Source organism: Hydra viridissima, unplaced genomic scaffold (genome assembly GCF_058129835.1).
Source record: "Hydra viridissima isolate aposymbiotic clone 2 unplaced genomic scaffold, HvirCarnegie_v1 scaffold_6, whole genome shotgun sequence".
Classification (NCBI taxonomy): Eukaryota; Metazoa; Cnidaria; class Hydrozoa; order Anthoathecata; family Hydridae; genus Hydra; species Hydra viridissima.
In genome coordinates, this window is record NW_028324305.1 from 294,192 (window position 1) to 311,776 (window position 17,585).

The 17,585-nt window shown below is 36.7% G+C and overlaps 1 protein-coding gene across 1 annotated transcript; it reads left to right on the plus strand.

Moving 5' to 3' along the window:
* The first annotated feature begins 2,019 nt into the window (after positions 1 to 2,019).
* On the plus strand, positions 2,020 to 3,825 carry LOC149886502 (uncharacterized). Its single transcript, XM_090090486.1, has 2 exons — positions 2,020 to 3,177; positions 3,277 to 3,825. Exons 1-2 carry the CDS (start codon positions 2,020 to 2,022, stop codon positions 3,823 to 3,825), a joined length of 1,707 nt encoding a protein of 568 aa, XP_089946612.1.
* The last annotated feature ends 13,760 nt before the right edge of the window (positions 3,826 to 17,585 follow it).

The following is a 17,585-nucleotide window of genomic DNA, read 5'->3' on the forward strand; positions in this document are numbered from 1 at the left end:
AAAAATCAAAGTCCGACAAAATGAAAAAAAATTTTTCAATTCTCGAAAAAAAAGAATTGAAAAAATTGATTTTTGAAAAAAATTTTCTTTGCAATAAAAAATGGAAACCAAAATGCGAAAAATCGGCAAGTCCGAAAAAATTGAATTTGAGTTAAATAATGTTCTTGGCAATAAAAAAATGGAAAGCAGAACTGTCAAAGAAAAAAAAGTCAAAGAGAAATCTCTGACAAAATTGCGAAGTGAAGCCAGAGAACGAGCGATCAAAGGTTACACAAAAATGACCAGGGAACAGCTCGTTGAGGCAATAAAAACAACAAGACCTGTCATCGGCCATCATCCTGTTGCTCGTAGACGGACGACAGATGCGATGTCAATTGTTACTGCTCCGCGTCCTGATATTGCTCCGAGTCCTGAGATTTCTCCGAGTCCTGAGATTTCTCCGCGTCAAACTGTTCAAAAGCCTGCCATCGCTCCGAAACCATCAACAATTCCACCAAGACCAGCTCTTACTTAAAAACTAGCTCTTCCTCCAAAACCACAATCACAATATATGCTTGACGCTCCTGTTCCAGATTCGACTCCTGTGATGACTCCTGTAGTTTTTTCAAGGTTTACGACGGCTGTGAAAAATGCGGTTGTCAGCAGTTTCAACAGCGTGCTTGAGTTCATTGATCCGTACGTTCCAGAGCCGGTGAAAAAAGATTGAAAAACAACAAAAGAGAATTGAAAAAAAGAATAATGTCTCTTCGATCGCTCGTGTTCGGAGAACCTCAAATTGATTTTCATTTGACTGATCACGCGCTGAGGCATGTTGCAAAACAATTTTCGCATCAAGTCAAAGGAAACCAAAAGGACGCTTCTGCCTTTTTGGATTTGGCAAAAGAAGGTGTGATAAAAATTCTTCAAGAGAATAAAAACAAAAAAGCGAGCCTTGTTTTGACAATCGATATGGAGAGCGTCAGCCTTACTACGGGAGAGAAGGTGCATCGAATCGTTCCTTTTTTGTCAAAAGCGGGAATCATTTTGGAGTCGACGGATTTGGGAGAGTTTTACGAAAAGTAAAAGATGAGATCCTGGAAAACATGGAAAAATACAACAAAATGGGTTCGAATTGCACAGTGTCAGCCATCTTGAAAATGGACATCAATTTAATTGAATACAGGCCAATCGGTGGTCGATCGTACATCCCTTTCGACGATTTTCTGTCAAGAAAAAAAAACAATCATCAACATGGAGAACGAAGACACTGAATGCTTCAAGTGGAGCGTCACCAGAGCGTTGAACATGAAAGAAAAACACGGAGAAAGGATTGACAAAGACTTGATTGAAAAATCGAAAAGTTTTAATTGGGAAGGGATTGAATTTTCTGTCAAACTCGATCAAATCAAAATATTTGAGACAAATAATCCAGACATCAGCGTCAACGTTTTTGGTTACGAAAAAAAATCCATACACCCTTTGCAAATATCGAAATGCTTGAACAGAAAGCATGAAATTGATTTGCTGCTCATTTCAGACGAAAAAACAAATCATTATTGCCTGATTAAAAATCTGAGTCGACTCATTTCATCCCAAGCATCCAACAGAAATGGGAAAAAATATTTTTGCAGAAATTGCTTGCAGGGGATGAAAAGCGAAGAGGACCTTTCAAAACATTCGACCTATTGCAGAGAGCACAGCGCGACACGCATGGATTTTCCTCCAAAAAATTCGCTCATGAAATTTGGTAACATTGAAAGGTCGATGAGGGTTCCATTCATCGTTTACGCGGATTTTGAAAGCTTTGTCAAACCGATGGACTCGTGCGAACAAAACCCAGACAAGTCGTACACCAAAAAGTTTTAAAGTCACGTTCCGAGCTCTTTTTCCTTTTACATCAAATGTTTTGACGAAACCGTTAATGACGGCGAACCATCAATTTCCGAATCGTCAAACGAGAACCAAGACGTGGCCCAATTTTTTGTCGACAGCTTGGAAAAAGAAATAAAAGAACATTTTGGAAAAATCGAGAGAAAAAATATGTTTTTCACAAAGGACGATGAAAATAATTTCAAAGACGCAACAGTTTGCCACATTTGCGAAGAAAAAATTCTCGATACAGAAAAGGTGCGCGACCACTGCCATTTTACTGGAAAATATCGAGGAGCGGCCCACAACGAATGCAATTTAAAATACAAATTCCCAAAATTTGTTCCTGTCGTTTTTCACAATTTGTCGGGTGACGACAGCCATTTGTTTATCAAAAAATTGGGAGGAGAAATAGCCTGCATCCCATGCAACGAGGAAAAATACATCAGCTTCTCGAAAAAAATCACGGTGGGAGAGTACATCGGGAAAGACGGAAAACCAAAAGGCAAAAAAATTGAATTGAGGTTAATCGACAGCTTTAAATTCCTTTCCTTCGGTTTGGAGGCTTTGTCAAAAAATTTACAGCCAGAAGAGTTCAAAAACCTGGCAAAATATTTTGAAGGAGAAAAATTCGATTTGCTTCGAAAAAAAGGTGTTTACCCTTACGGTTGGGTGGATGGATTCGATAAATTTCAAGAAACGCAATTGCCTCCAAAAGAAGCGTTTTTCTCAGAACTCAACCACAATGAAATAAGTGACGAAGATTACGCGCATGCGCAGAAGGTTTGGAACGTGTTTCAATGCAAAATGTTCAGAGATTATCACGATTTGTATAACGTGTCTAACGTTTTGATTCTGGCGGACGTCTTTGAAAATTTCAGGGACGTTTGCATTAAAAATTACAAGCTCGATCCCGCTTGGTATTACACATCTCCAGGGTTGGCATGGGACGCTTGTTTGAAACTGACAAAAATAAAATTGGAGTTGTTGAGCGACCCCGACATTCTTCGAATGATCCAAAAAGGAACCCGTGGAGGGATCAGCATGATCTCGAACCGGCATGGAAAATCGAACAACAAATACATGGGTGACTCATACGATCCAAGCCAACCATCAAAATTCATTCAATACTTGGACGCCAACAACCTGTACGGATGGGCCATGTGCAAACCCCTTCCCACTCACGGTTTCGAATGGATGACAGAAGACGAACTGTCAGATTGGCGATCGGTTCCGTGCATTTTGGAGGTTGATTTGGATTATCCTGAAAGCCTTCACGATGAACACAACGATTATCCTTTGGCCCCCGAGAAAATGAAAATTGGAAAAGTGGATAAGCTCGTTCCAAATTTAAACGACAAAAAAAAATATGTCCTTCACTGTGAAAACCTGAAATTGTACGAACGATTGGGAATGAAAATTTCAAAGGTGCACAGAGGAATAAAATTTGAGCAACGTGATTGGATGAAACCGTACATCGAACCCAACACCAAAGAAAGAGCAAAAGCTACAAACGAATCTGATAAAGAGTTTTTCAAACTCATGAACAACTCCGTCTTTGGGAAAACAATGGAGAACATTGAAAAGACAGTTGACGTGAGACTGGTGACGGAAAGAGAAATAGCAAGAAAATTGTCGGCGATACCAAATTACGACAGGCACACGATTTTCGATGAAAACTTGATTGCCGTTCACATTAAAAGGACATCAGTTTTTTACAACAAACCAATTTATTTGGGGATGTCCATTTTGGATTTGAGCAAAACCTTAATGTTCGAGTTCCATTATGATTACATCAAAAAGAAATATCCTGGTGGTGACGCAAAGCTGCTGATGACAGACACTGACTCGCTGGTTTATGAAATAAAAACGGACGATTTTTACAAAGACATTTCCGACGATGTGGAAAAAAAATTCGACACGAGCGATTTAAGCAAAAACCATCCAGCCATTCAAAACGGTCATTGGGATGTTTAAAGACGAGACTGGAGGTAAACAAATTGAAGAGTATGTTGGTCCCAGGTCAAAACTTTACTCTTACAAAATACACCAAGAAAAACAAGAAAAAAAATGCAAAAAATTCAAGGGGGTCAAAATATATGTCGTCAACAAATACATCACCCACGACGATTAGAAAAAATGCCTCGAAACCAAAAAAGAAAAAATAAACAAAATGAATGTCATCCGATCCCATTTGCACAACGTTTACACTGAGGAAATCAACAAAACCTCTCTCAGCTCCGACGACGACAAAAGAATCATTTTGGATGATGGGGTTCACATGTTGGCTTATGGGCATTACAAATTAAAAAAATCAGAGCAAGAGGCAGAGCAAGAGGCAGAGAAAGAGGCAGAGAAAGAGGCAGAGAAAGAGGCAGAGAAAGAAGCAGAGAAAGAGGCAGAGTCAGACGCTGAGCAAGAGCAAGAGTCAGAGCCAGAGCAAGAGGCAGAGCAAGAGCAAGAGTCAGAGCCAGAGCAAGAGGCAGAGGAAGAGCAAGAGGCAGAGGAAGAGCAAGAGGCAGAGGAAGAGCAAGAGGCAGAGGAAGAGCAAGAGGCAGAGGAAGAACAAGAGGCAGAGGAAGAGCAAGAGGCAGAGGAAGAGCAAGAGGCAGAGGAAGAGCAAGAGGCAGAGGAAGAGCAAGAGGAAGAGCAAGAGGCAGAGGAAGAGCAAGAGGCAGAGGAAGAGCAAGAGGCAGAGGAAGAGCAAGAGTCAGAGGCAAAAAGGGTAATCGCAGAGTGCAGAAAGATGATCGCAGAGAACAAAGAAATCTCAAATAGGTCAAAAATGTTGATCGCAGAGTGCAGAGGGATGATCGAGGAGACAAAAAGGTAAGTGACAAAAAGGAGGAGACCAAAATAAAAAAAAATGAACAAAATAAAAAAAATGAACAAAATAGAAAAAATGAACAAAATAAAAAAAATGAACAAAATGATCAATGTGGAGGGAATTGTTTTGCCGAACGAGGCTTTGACAAATTTTCAATTGATGGAAGCAGCAAAAAAACTGAAAATAAAAGACTTCCGTGGAGTTTTTGTCTGAGACGCATTGCCAAAACAACCGAGAAAAAAGGAATGCGGGATTCTCAACACTGGGGATTCGAGCACTGGAGGGTTTTATTGGGTGTGTTGGTTCAAAGACGGTGACAAAAAATGACGTCGACGTCAGCTCAAGTCTGTGCGTTAAAACAGACGGATCAAGCACGATCACTGGAATCATTGACATGAACTCCCACAAGTTGATCAACGTCTCTGATCCGACCAATTTAAAAGACGCTGCGACTAAAGGGTATGTGGACACCAAAGTCTCTTACAACAATATTTCTTACGTCGACATCAACATGACTTCTCACAAATTGACCAATTTGGCTGAGCCTGTTTCTGCTTCAGATTCAGCCACCAAAAATTACGTGGACACTCATGCATCAGGCGGAGGAACAACTGTGGGAAATGCAGATTTGGATTTGAACTCTCACAAATTGATCAACGTGACTGATCCCTCCAACTCGCAAGACGGAGCGACAAAAAGTTACGTTGACTTGTTGTTTCAAGAATCGAGTTTGACCAGCGCCATTCCAGGATCCGGTTTCACCAGTTTGGGGTTCAAGTCTCAGACGGTAGCAGCTGTAACGACTTCTCCTGTGTTTGCGTTTTCCGGAAAATCAGGTGTACTGAGAAGATTGTGGTTGGCATTATACAGCGCCTCTGGCACTAATGTTCCTGGTCAAGTTTTCATTCGAATCTTCACAGACGGAGAAATCAATGTGGGAAATTATTCAGAAACAACAGAAGAAATCGGAGTGGACGCAACAGGTCTCGCCACTGATTTGCTTTTTTCTCCTTTGGGAGGAGTTTTTTACACTAATTCTTTGCAAGGGTGTAACGTTTTCAACACCACTTCCTTGGGAGGATATTTCACGTTGGACATGTCTTTCAGAAACGACATCTCCATTCAACTCGTGAACAGAAATGCCACTGCCATCACCTATTGGATTCAGCCGTTTATTTCCACACTTGCTTCTATTCCTGCGACCATCCCTCTTTTCAAGCTGTACTGCAGAACGTTTCGATATTTGAACACCTCTTACGGCAGCGAATACGTTTTGATGAACACCATCGGAAAAGGAAACGGAGTCTTTCTCAAATACATCAGGATGCACATCATTGGCTCCTCCGGAAACTGGTGGGAATCACGAGTCCGAATGTACGACGGAATTGGATCCCCTTCAAACATCATCACTCGTTGGACTCCATACAGCACCAACAATTACACTTACTTTCCTGGTTATGACACAGACAGCACATGCTTCTTTTCCTCCTCTGGACTTGAAGATTTTTACTTGTCCTCATGGAACGGATTAAATGTGACTTCCTTTAACAACAATTTGACTGGATTGCTGTATCAATCAAACGCCTCCATCGGATCTACCACCACCATTTCTTTTTACAGAATTTTCGGAGAAGCAGACTCCATACCCAGCGTTTCAACCGGAAGAAGACTCGTCGTCACTCTCAACTCCGGGACGCACAAATCGGCCAATCCTGAAGCTTCTACCTTCTTCTTGGACAAGTATTTTATTACGCTTAATTCGCGCAACACCTTTACAACCATTAAACTTTTTCATGACGCGTTTTACACGTCATGAAAAAAAAATGTTTCTTTGTCCTCCATCATCAAAAAAAACTCAAAACGGGATGCAAAAATTCAAAAGTCGTTTTGTCCCGCGATTATCAAAAAAAACTCAAAACGGGCTGCAAAATGGTTTTGTCCCAGAACTCTCCTTTTCTAGTAGTGTCTTTTACGACAAGCCTGTTTTCTTGGGAATGAGCATCCTCGATATCAGCAAAACCCTCATGTTTGATTTCCATTATAACTATATCAAACCAAAATACGGCGATCGCGCAAAATTGTTTATGACTGACACAGACTCTCTGTTTTACAAAATTGAAACGGAAGATTTTTATCAAGACATTGCCGCAGACGTGAAAAGCAAATTTGACACGAGTGGATTTCCTAAAGATCATCCCGCCTTTGAAAATGCCGGATTAGAAGTGGGATTGAATAATAAGGCCCTTGGAACGTTAAAAGACGAGGCTGGAGGTAAGCAAACTATTAAGTTTGTTGGCCTGAGACCGAAACTCTACTCTTTTAAGATCCTTGAAAAAGAAGAAGAACGAAAAAATGCAAAGGAATTTAGAAATGTGTGGCTGAAAAGAAAATCACTCACCAAGATTACTACGATTGCTTAATGGAAAAGAAAGAAAAACTTGCAATCATGAACGTCATCCGATCTCATCTTTACGATGTTTACACCGAAGAAATTAACAAAGTCGCACTCAGCGCTAACGACGACAAAAGAATCGTTCAAGAGGATGGTATTCACACGTTTGCTATTGGACACTACAAAACCAGACCCTGTGCTGAAGACTCATTGCGGGAAGTATGACAACAAGAAATTTTTATGACAACAAAAAATTATATCTTAACATTTTTGAAAAAAAGGTAAGTCAACAAAATTTGAATGCGACAAGATTCACGATCTTAACACTTTCCATTAAAACACAACGCCATCTTGGATAACATCGAACCCCCCAATATAACACGGTATCAATGTCTCAGAACCGGCTATTTATAGCAGAAATTTGTAATTGCTGGAACTGGTTTTGCATATAAATACCCCTCAATTTCCGCTAAAATGGCTTTCTTGGTGCTTGTTTTACCTCCAGGATTAATATAACCTGCACCAAACACTTTTTTCCTCAGTTATTCAGTGAAATCACAGTTGCCATCATTTTCATCATCCAACATTGAAGAGGAAGGAGTGCTTTGGCTGGCCAAAATTTCTTTTTTTGACAGTTCTTCCATAGCTTTCTTTACTGCAGTTTTGACTTCTTCAAATTTTTTCCTCTCATCCACAAAGCACATGCCCTTTCTCTTAGGATTTCAAAAAATAAGCAATAGAGAATTCAATATTCATCAGCTCCCCTTCGAATCTGTTGTTTAAATCTTTATTGAATTAGTGAGCAAGCTCTAATGACACCTCGGTTTTTGGATTGACACAGACCTCACATTTTGCCTTGTTGAAGAATTCTCAAATATTAGATAACTTAGGCATCTGAAAAGAAGAAAAAAATGAAATAACATAAAAATGGAATAAATCAGATTGTTTGAGTTTTTTCTTTATGTTTGTCTCAACAAAAAATGATATTTTTGAGGCATGCATAAAGTTTTCAATAAAAGTACTAATTATTTAAAGGATATTTTCCTTAATTTTTGAAACGAACGTAGCAATTTTTCAAACTAGTTTTTATCTCTTTTTCTATTTTTATTTCTGTTTATATTTAAGTAGAAGAAATATAACAATATAAATTTTATCAAACCAATCCACTAGTTGAAACAAACCGTAAAGCGAATTGATTCGCGAATGAATTCGATCCACAAAAAAAAAAAAAAAAAAAACCTGCAAAAATTCAGTTTGAAATATTCTTAAGTTTTAAATCAATATAATATAATAATGGCTTACCGTAATAAATGTAAGTGAAGAATAGTAGACTTGATCTGTTGAACGAATTGTTGTAACTACTAGGAATTGCCGATTCTGGCTCATGAACCATAAACCAACCATAAATTTTTTCCCTCGTTGATGAACCATAAGCGAACCATTAACTTCTTTACCAGCGTGCATGATTTTTTCACGAGCGTTCAGAAATTCCCTGTGCAGTATGTCGTGCGGAATAGAAAAAGTAAAAATTTATTTTAATTTTTCTCGGCGACAATTTTCAATTTTTTCTCATCATTCTCATTATCATTAGGCGTGCGCCTAAGCGTAATAATAGACCTGACCAAGAAGCAGATAAAAGCTTCCAAATTGACCCACTTGAGCGTCTCCGGAGTTGAGTGTGACAACTAACCTTCTGCCTGTAGAAACGCTGGGCATGGAGTCAGCTTCTCCGAAATCTCTATAAAAGGAGATGGTGTTGGTAGAGCCAATGGAAGCATTGGATTGAAACAGCAATCCTGTCGACTTGTTGTTGAACGAGGTTAGGTTTGATTCGTTCAATGAGGACAAGTAAAAATCTTCTAGACCAGACGAGGAGAAAATGCATTTACTATTGCCATTATACCCAGGGAAGTATGTGTAGTTGTTAGTATAATAGGGTGTCCTTGGATTGAGTACAGTTCCATTTCCTGGAGGTAAATTACCGTCATACATTCTAACTCTAGATTCCCACCAGTTTCCAGAGGCTCCACTGATGTGTGCTCTAATATATTTTAGAAAAACTCCATTTCCTTTACCTGCAGAGTTGAGCGGGACATATTCGTTTCCGTAGGTGGTGCTTAAATATCTGAACGTTCTAGAGTACAACTTATAAAACGGCATGGAGGGAGGAACTGTTGAGAGTGTAGTGATGAAGGGTTGAATCCAGTAGGTTATGGGTGAAGCTATTTTGTTGAGTAATTGTATAGCTATGTTTGTTTTAAAAACAAACATAGTGAAGCTGCTTTGTTGAGTAATTGTATAGCTATTAATTATATAGCCAAAACCTTCTGTACTCGTAGCATAATTTCCAACTCCAGTTTCTCCGTCTGCATAAATTCTAATAAAAACATTTCCAGGGATGCTTAGTCCTCCTGTGACTGTTCCGTTGATAGCTAGCCACAATCTTCTTACAACTCCAGGACCGTCAGAGTTGGTGAAACCAGTAAACGATATCTCCGCAAATCGATATCTCCGCTGATCGTGCTCGATCCGTCTGTTTTTACACACTGACTTGTGCTTACATCCACATAGTTTTTTGTAGCAGCGTCATGCAGACTTGTGGACTTGTTCACATTGATGAGTTTGTGAGAGTTTAAATCAGGGATGGCCAAAACGTGGCTCGCGAGCTGCATGCGGCTCTTGGAATGTCAATGCGGCTCGCGAACCTTGGAATTTCATTTCGACTCTTTTCGTATTAACTTTACTTAATCGCAAAGCTTATTTTTTTGAAATGGATTAAGTAAATACTAACAATAATTCAGTTTGCAACAGCAATAAGAAAAGAAAAATTGATGACGAGAAAAGAATATTTAATGAAGATTGGTCAGAAAAACTTGCATTTATTGAAAAAGAAAATAAACCGATATGCTTAACTTGTAATAAAGAACTTGCTCACAACAAGTCAGGGAATATTAAACGCCACTATGAAACTAAACATATAAGTTTTTCCAAGGAATGTCCATTAAATTCAGATTACAGGATAAATAAAATCTTTCAGTAAAGAATCAACTATTTCTTCAGAAGCAAGTTTTCTTATAGTATGGAACATTGCAAGAGTAAAACATCCATACACTGAAGGAGAATTTATAAAGCAAAATATTTCAGTTGTGCTCATAGTTTTAGATCCTAAAAATAGCAAAATTCAAAGGTTAATTTCACAGAATCCTATTTCTCGATATTCAACTGAAAGAAGAATAGCTGAGATTAGTGATGATATTGAGCAGCAATTGTTGAACGACTTAAAAAACTGTGAAGCATTCAGTTTAGCTCTGGATGAATCAACAGATGTTCAAGATAAATATTAAATGGCAGTATTTGTTAGGTATGTAACATCAGATGTAATTGTGAAAGAAGAATTACTAGAGTTGGTTGAGCTAAAAGATACAACTCGTGGAGTTGATATAAAGGAAGCTCTTGAAACAGTTCTACTTAAAGCCAATGCACCTGTCAACAAACTTGGGCACTACTGCACTTTTGCAGCCACCCAGCCACCCACCCACCCCTTTTTTTTTAATAATTGATTATAAAAATTTCATGCTGATTCAGAAAAATATAAAAACATAGACCTGAAAATCAATGGAAAGTGCTCTAATTCGTATCAAAGTTGTAAAAAATCCCTCTAAAATCCCTAATATTCACCATTTTGAGAATAACAAGTTAATGATCTTTTAGCTTACAAAGCAATACAATAATAGCATGGTTTTTACATTAAAAATATCGTTAAAGTATGTTTATCTTGCTTAATAACAATCCTAAGGCTGATGAAAACCAGCTTTTTTTATTGCGCAATGTAAAGGTAATTAATTTTCGTTAAAAATGAAAGCATTTAGAATAAGATTTTTAAAAAATGGTGAATATTAGGGTTTTTAGTGGAATTTTTTACAACTTTGACTTAGAGCACTTTCCATTAATTTTCAGGTCTATATATTTTTCTGAATTAGCATGAAATTTTCTATCATAATCAACTATAAAAAAAGGGGGGGGGGTGCGAATGTGCGGTAGCGCCCGAACTTGTTAGTGTTGCTACAGATGGTGCACCAGCAATGGGTGGCAAACATGTTGGAATTATTGGTTTATTAAAAAGTAATCCTAAGTATCCAGAGTTCATTCCAGTTCATTGTTTGTTCATCAAGAACATTTAGTAGCAAAACACTTTAATTTTTCAATCGTTCTAAAATCAGTGACAGAAATTGTAAATTATATTCGACGAAATGCTAAAAATCACAGACAGTTTAAAAACTTTATTAACGAAATGGATCTTGCTGACAAACCAAATGACCTATCATTTTACTGATCAGTACGGTGGCTTTCAAGTAGTGATGCTTTTTATAAGTTCGTAGAATTTTTAGAGCCAATTAAATCTTTTTTGGTTGAAAAGAAAAAGACTTTGGAAATTCTGATGATATGAATTTTTTGCAAGATCTTTTGTTTTTGACTGATATAATGCAACATTTACAAAGTCTGAATTTATCTCTTCAGGGAAAAGAAAATATTATATCTGATCTTGCTCAGACTATTTTTAGTTTTCAAAAAAAAATACCCTTTTTCAGAGAGATCTTACTTTAAAAACCTTTAACCATTTTCTTCAAATGAAGAAGATGATTATTTCTAATTCTTCAATTCAGTATGATGACCATAAGATTGAATCATAAAGGGAAAAGTTACAGAATTTACTAGAAAACTTTAAAAAAATGTTTATAGATTTGCAAGCACATAAATCATCCTTAAGATTTATAATAAATCCTTTTTTAATTGATGTTATTGGTGATGGTTGTCCAAATCCATCAAACATAGTTGAAGAAGTATCTCAATTTGAAACAGAACTATTAGATCTCCAAGAAGATCAAAATCTTCTGATGCTGCATAAAACACTAACACTACTAAGACTTGCCGATTCTGGCGCATTTTTTTTTTAATACTTAATGAATTCAAGATGGCGTCGTGTTTTTAATTTTCTGCAATCATGAATTGTAAATTCTGGCGCATTGACATTTTTCTATACTTAAGGATTCTGGCGCATTGACATTTTTTTAATACCGCATTGACATTTTTTATAATTCCGCATTGTGATATTTAGAAATACCGCATTGGCATTTTTCTATACTTAAGGGTTCTGACGCATTGACATTTTTTTATAATTCTGCATCCTGATTTTCTGCAATCATTTTTGTTGACTTACCTTTTTGTGTCTCTACCTCGTGTTCTGAGTTTATATTTAATCATCATGTCCGAAGAGTTGATCATAGTCCATAAATGTAAAGCACGGTTTTAGTTTGTAATGTCCAAGGGCTAGCGTGTGAATTCCGTCTTGCAAGATGTGTCTTTTGTCATCGTTAGCGCTGAGTGCGACTTTGTTTATTTCTTCGGTGTAAACGTTATGCTGATGCGATCGGATAACGTTCATGGCTGCAAGCTTTTCTATCTTATTCATTAAGCAGTCTTTATAATCTTGATGAGTGATGTGTTTATCAACGACTTTCTTTTTAACCCCTTTGCATCTTTTCTCTTCTTTTTCATAGGTTTTGTAAGAGTAGAGCTTAGGTCGAAGTCCAACAAACTCTTTAATTAGTTTTCCACCAGCTTCGTCTTTGAACATGCCGATAATCTTATTATTTAAGCCTACTTTGAATCCAACGTTTTCAATAGCAGGATGGTCTTTAGAAAAGTTGCTCGTGTCAAATTTGGTTTCAAGATCGCCAGAAATGTCTTGATAAAAATCTTTCGTTTCGATTTCATAGATGAGCGAGTCAGTGTCAGTCATGAGTAGTTTCGCGCGATCTCCGTATTTAGGTTTGATATAGTTGTAATTGAAATCAAACATCAAAGTTTTGCTTATGTCTAGAACGCTTAGTCCTAAGTAAACAGGCTTGTTGTAAAAGAGTTTTGTTCTTTTCATATGAACTGCAGTAAGGTTTTCATCAAAAATGGTATTTCTATCATAATTAGACTTTCTTGACAATTTCAAGACTTCTTTTCTTGTGGTGACTAGTTTAATATCAACATGCTTTCGAATATTCTCCATGGTTTTTCCAAAGACAGAGTTATTCATGAGTTTAAAAAATTCTTTTTCAAACTCGTTTTTAGCTTTTGCTCTTAATCCAGTGTTGAGATCGATGTATTGTTTCATGAAGGGTTCTTCTTCAAAGGTAACGCCTCGATGAATTTTAGTAGTGATCAATCCAAGTCGTTCATAGAGTTTTAGGTTTTCATGATGAACGACGTATTTTTCTTTGTTGTTTAAATTAGGAACGAGCTTGTCCACTTTATTAATTTTTAGTCTTTCAGGAGCTAAAGGATAGTCGTTGTGTAAATCGTGTAGACTTTTAGGATAATTCAAGTCTACTTCGAGAATACAAGGCATGGATTTCCAATTAGCGAGCTCCTCTTCAGTCATCCATCTGAATCCTCTAAAAGGAAGAGACTTACACATAGCCCATCCATATAAATTATTTGCGTCTAAATACTGAATGAATTTCGAAGGTTGTGAAGGATCATAATCACTCATGTATTTGTTGTTAGCAGTTCCATGTCGTTTGCTGATCATGCAAATCCCACCGCGTATCCCTTTTTCTATCATATTAAGCATATCAATATCAGACAGAAGCTCTAACCGAATTCCAGTAAGTTTTAACATGGCATCCCAACCCAAACCAGGTGAGGTGTAATACCAAGCAGGATCAAGTTTGTAATAGGTACGGCACACGTCTCTGAAATTTTCAAAGATATCAGCAAGTATCAGCACGTCTGACTTGTTGTACAGTTCTTGGTAATCTTTAAACGTTTTACATCCAAATACATTCCAAACGTTTTGAGCATGTGCATAGTCTTCACAGCTTATCCCCTCATCATTCAGTTTGGAATAGAATGCTTCAATAGGAGGTAATTGTGTTTCAGAGAACTTTTCAATTGAGTTCACCCAGTCATAAGGGTAAACACCTTTTTTTCTTAATAAATTAAACTTTTCTCCAGAGTAATATTGAGCAACGTTTTTGCATTGACTGTCAGTCAGATTTTTAGCTAGATCTTCTAATTTACCAGCCATGAATCTGAAGCTATCAATAAACCTCAATTCTTTCCATACTTCCTTTAGTTTACCTTTCTTATTAATAAATTCTCTCACTTTGATTTGTTTAGAGAAGCTGATATATTTTTCTTCATTGTTGGGTATGCATTTTAATTTCCCTCCTAATTTCCTGATGAACAAATGACTATCATAACCAGACAAATTATGTAAAATGATGGGAATAAATTTTGGAAGTTTATAATTCAAGTTGCATTTGTTATGAGCAGCACCACGGTACTTTCCGGTTAAATGACAGTGATCCCACACTTTGTCACTGTTAAGATCTGATTCACAAATATGACATAGAGTTGTAGTCTTAAAATTCTTTTCATCCTCATCCGTTACCACTTTCTTTTTTACTATATCAATCTTGTCAAGAATCTTTATAAGGTCAGCTTCAAGCATGGTTATGAACTTTTGAGCTACGTCATCCTCATCGCTTTCAGCTGTGTACATGACTGGTTCTCCTTTGTAAAGGCTATCGTCAAAGCATTTGATATAATAGCAGAAGGAGCTTGGTACGTGCTTTTGATATTGTTTGGTGTACGACTCTTTCGAATTCGGTGTGCAAGTGTTAAGAGGTTTGATGAAACTTTCAAAGTCTGCATATACAACGTATGGAACTCTCATAGATTTGTTATAGTTTTTAAAATGAACGGTCGTTCCTTCTTTAGGAAGTTCGATTCTTACTGCATCGTTGTCATAGCAATAAGGTTGATGCTGTTGGAGCTTTTCTTCTTGATCATAGCCTTGCAAGCAACTTCTGCAATAATACATTTTGTGCTGATGTTTTGATGTTTGTGTAGATAATAACCGACTCAAACTTTTAATCACACAATAATGGTCAGTGTCTTCGTTTGAAATAAGCAACAAATCAATGCAGTGCTTTCGATCTACAAAGTCAGATATTTTCAAAGGGTAAAGTTTTTTATTTTCATACCCAAAGACGTTAATGCTAATAGTCGGATTATTCTTTTCAAACTTATCGATTTTATTAAGCTTGACAGGAAACTCTATTCCTTCCCAATTCAGCTCTTCTGATTTTAGAACCAAGTCTTTATCAATTCTTTCGTTGTCTCTATTTTTTAAATTCAACGCTCGAGTGACTGACCATTTAAAGCATTGGTTGTCATCGTTTTCCATGTTGATGATCGCCTTTTTGTCTTTCAGCTCTTTAGACAGTTCAATATAGGAAGAACCGCTGATAGGTTCGTAATCAGTAAAGTTAATGTCCATTCTTAAAATCTTAGATAGGATACTATTAGATCCTAAGGCATTGTATTTAACACTATTTTCCAAGACTTTTTCTTCCATTTCACCCATGAGCTCTCTTACATCCGTAGTCGCTAGAATAATCTCCGATCTTGATGAAAAGCTCGCTTCCCGAGTCACTTCTTCACCAGTCATCATGCTTACAGATTTCATTTCACACGTTAAAACAATTCTTACTCTGGTGTTTCTTTCTCCTTCCATGGTTTGAATGGCAGACTCTCTTACCAAAGTAAAAAAGGATGCAAGGTCTTGGTATCGAGAAGAAGGTCTATAAGAAAATTGTCTCACAGAACCCTCCGCTGAATGTTCAGTCATTTTAAACTTTACTTTAATTGGTTTTGGTACAGGCTGTTTATACTCTGTTTTTGATACAAGTGATTTGATCGACTTTATCTTTTTATCGATTTGTTTTGCTGATTCGCTTACATTCTTCTTGACTACTTCAGGAACGTAGGGTTCTATCCATTCTTTAACATCATTAAACTTAGTTTTAACATAGGACGCCACACTTTTTGCAGCCGACGTCAGACTTGAAAAAAATGAAGGTCTAGGTGGAATGACTGGTTTTGGTGTTATAGCAGGTGTTAAATCTGAAACAGGTTCGTCAAGGATAGACCTTTGCAAATGAGCTGGTTTTGGAGCAATAGGAGGCTTTCGCACAACAGGTTTTGGCGCTATAGGAGGCTTTTGTACTGCAGAAGAAACAATCCTTACTTTTGTCGGCTTTACAGAAACTTTTACAGCTGGTCGAACAAACCTAAGCACGGTAGGTCTTTCAGGCAACGGTCTTGCCTCAGTCGTACGTCTACGAAAAGAAGCAGGAGCAGAAGCAATTCTAGGAGGATCTAAAACCATTAAAAGATCACCCTTTCTCATTTTAGAGTAACCTCTTATTTTTTGCTCTTTAGCAATTTCTTTTAATTCTTTCAACGTTTTGTTTTCCATTTTTTAATAGTGCAAGATTTTTATTTAAGCCATTTTCAATTTTTAAATTTGATATATACCAAATTTAAAAATTTCTACCTCCAGAAATCTCATATTTGTAACCATCTATCACTTTTCCATTTCTGCATTCAAAGTACTGCCAGCTATGCCCTGTCTTTTTATGAGTCTCGTAAGCAGACTTGTACTCAGTCACCTCACCAGTATCCACATGAGTTATTTTCAAATGTAAAGGATTATTTCTAATTAAACCAAGTCTAGCATATTTTGGATCAAGAGGTTTCTTTTCTTTTTTCTCATGTATTCTAGGTCTGCCAACAGGTTTCTTGTCTTTCAAGTTTTCCAAAATGACATCTTTATCAATCAGATTGTTTTCAACCGCAAGCATCATGAGAGACATTTTATTGTCTGACGTTTTGGAAACCCCATTTTCTTTTAACAAATTTTTCAAAAGTTTTCTTGTATATTTCATCTTTTTTATTTGTAAAGATTTTTTTTAAATCAAATTCGATTTTTTTAAATTTATGTCATTGATGAAAATTATTTTAAAGTTTTTATATACAATATCATTAGGAGCAAGTGAATGATTTAAAATTGCGCTTTTTAGATTTCCAGAAATCTTTTTCTTCTCCTCGAAATCACAATCCAAACCAAGCACATAATTGTCAATCATTCTTAGCTTTTCTTTTTTAGGCAAGGCTTTCCAAGTACTGAGATGCTCTTTAATTTTCTTTTCCATTCGTGAATATTCTGTATCAGCACTCCATACAAGTAGGTAAAGCTTGTCTCTCTCTTCCTCACTGTACTCTTTTGGAATATTAAAATTTCCGTTTTCAGTAACGTAAACAGATTCGCAAAACACACCTGTTTTTCCAAAAGCAAGAAGCTCAAGATGTCTTTTTTTATTTGCGTCAGTCTCTTTGATACTGCATTCTAGAAAAAACGGAAAAAACTGAATCATTTTATTCTTCTTTTAACAGATTTAATCCATTTTCGATTTTTTTAGGTCTACCCACGGGTCAATCTTCCTTCACGTCTTTAATCAATATGTTTTTATCAATCAAGTTGTTTTCAATCGCAAGCATTAATAATGACATTTTATTGTTTGACGTTTTGGAAATTCCGTTTTCTTTCAGCAATTTTTTCAAATCCTTTTTCGTATATCTCATTTTTATTTTAAAAATATTATTTTTGAGTCCTTT

Bases quoted from the DNA above. Each gene is read 5' to 3' on its own strand.
- LOC149886502 (XM_090090486.1), top strand. From the start codon at position 2,020: ATGTTTTTCACAAAGGACGATGAAAATAATTTCAAAGACGCAACAGTT. The intron at 3,178-3,276 runs GTGGATAAGCTC...AAAATTTCAAAG, and splicing joins AGAAAATGAAAATTGGAAAA to GTGCACAGAGGAATAAAATT.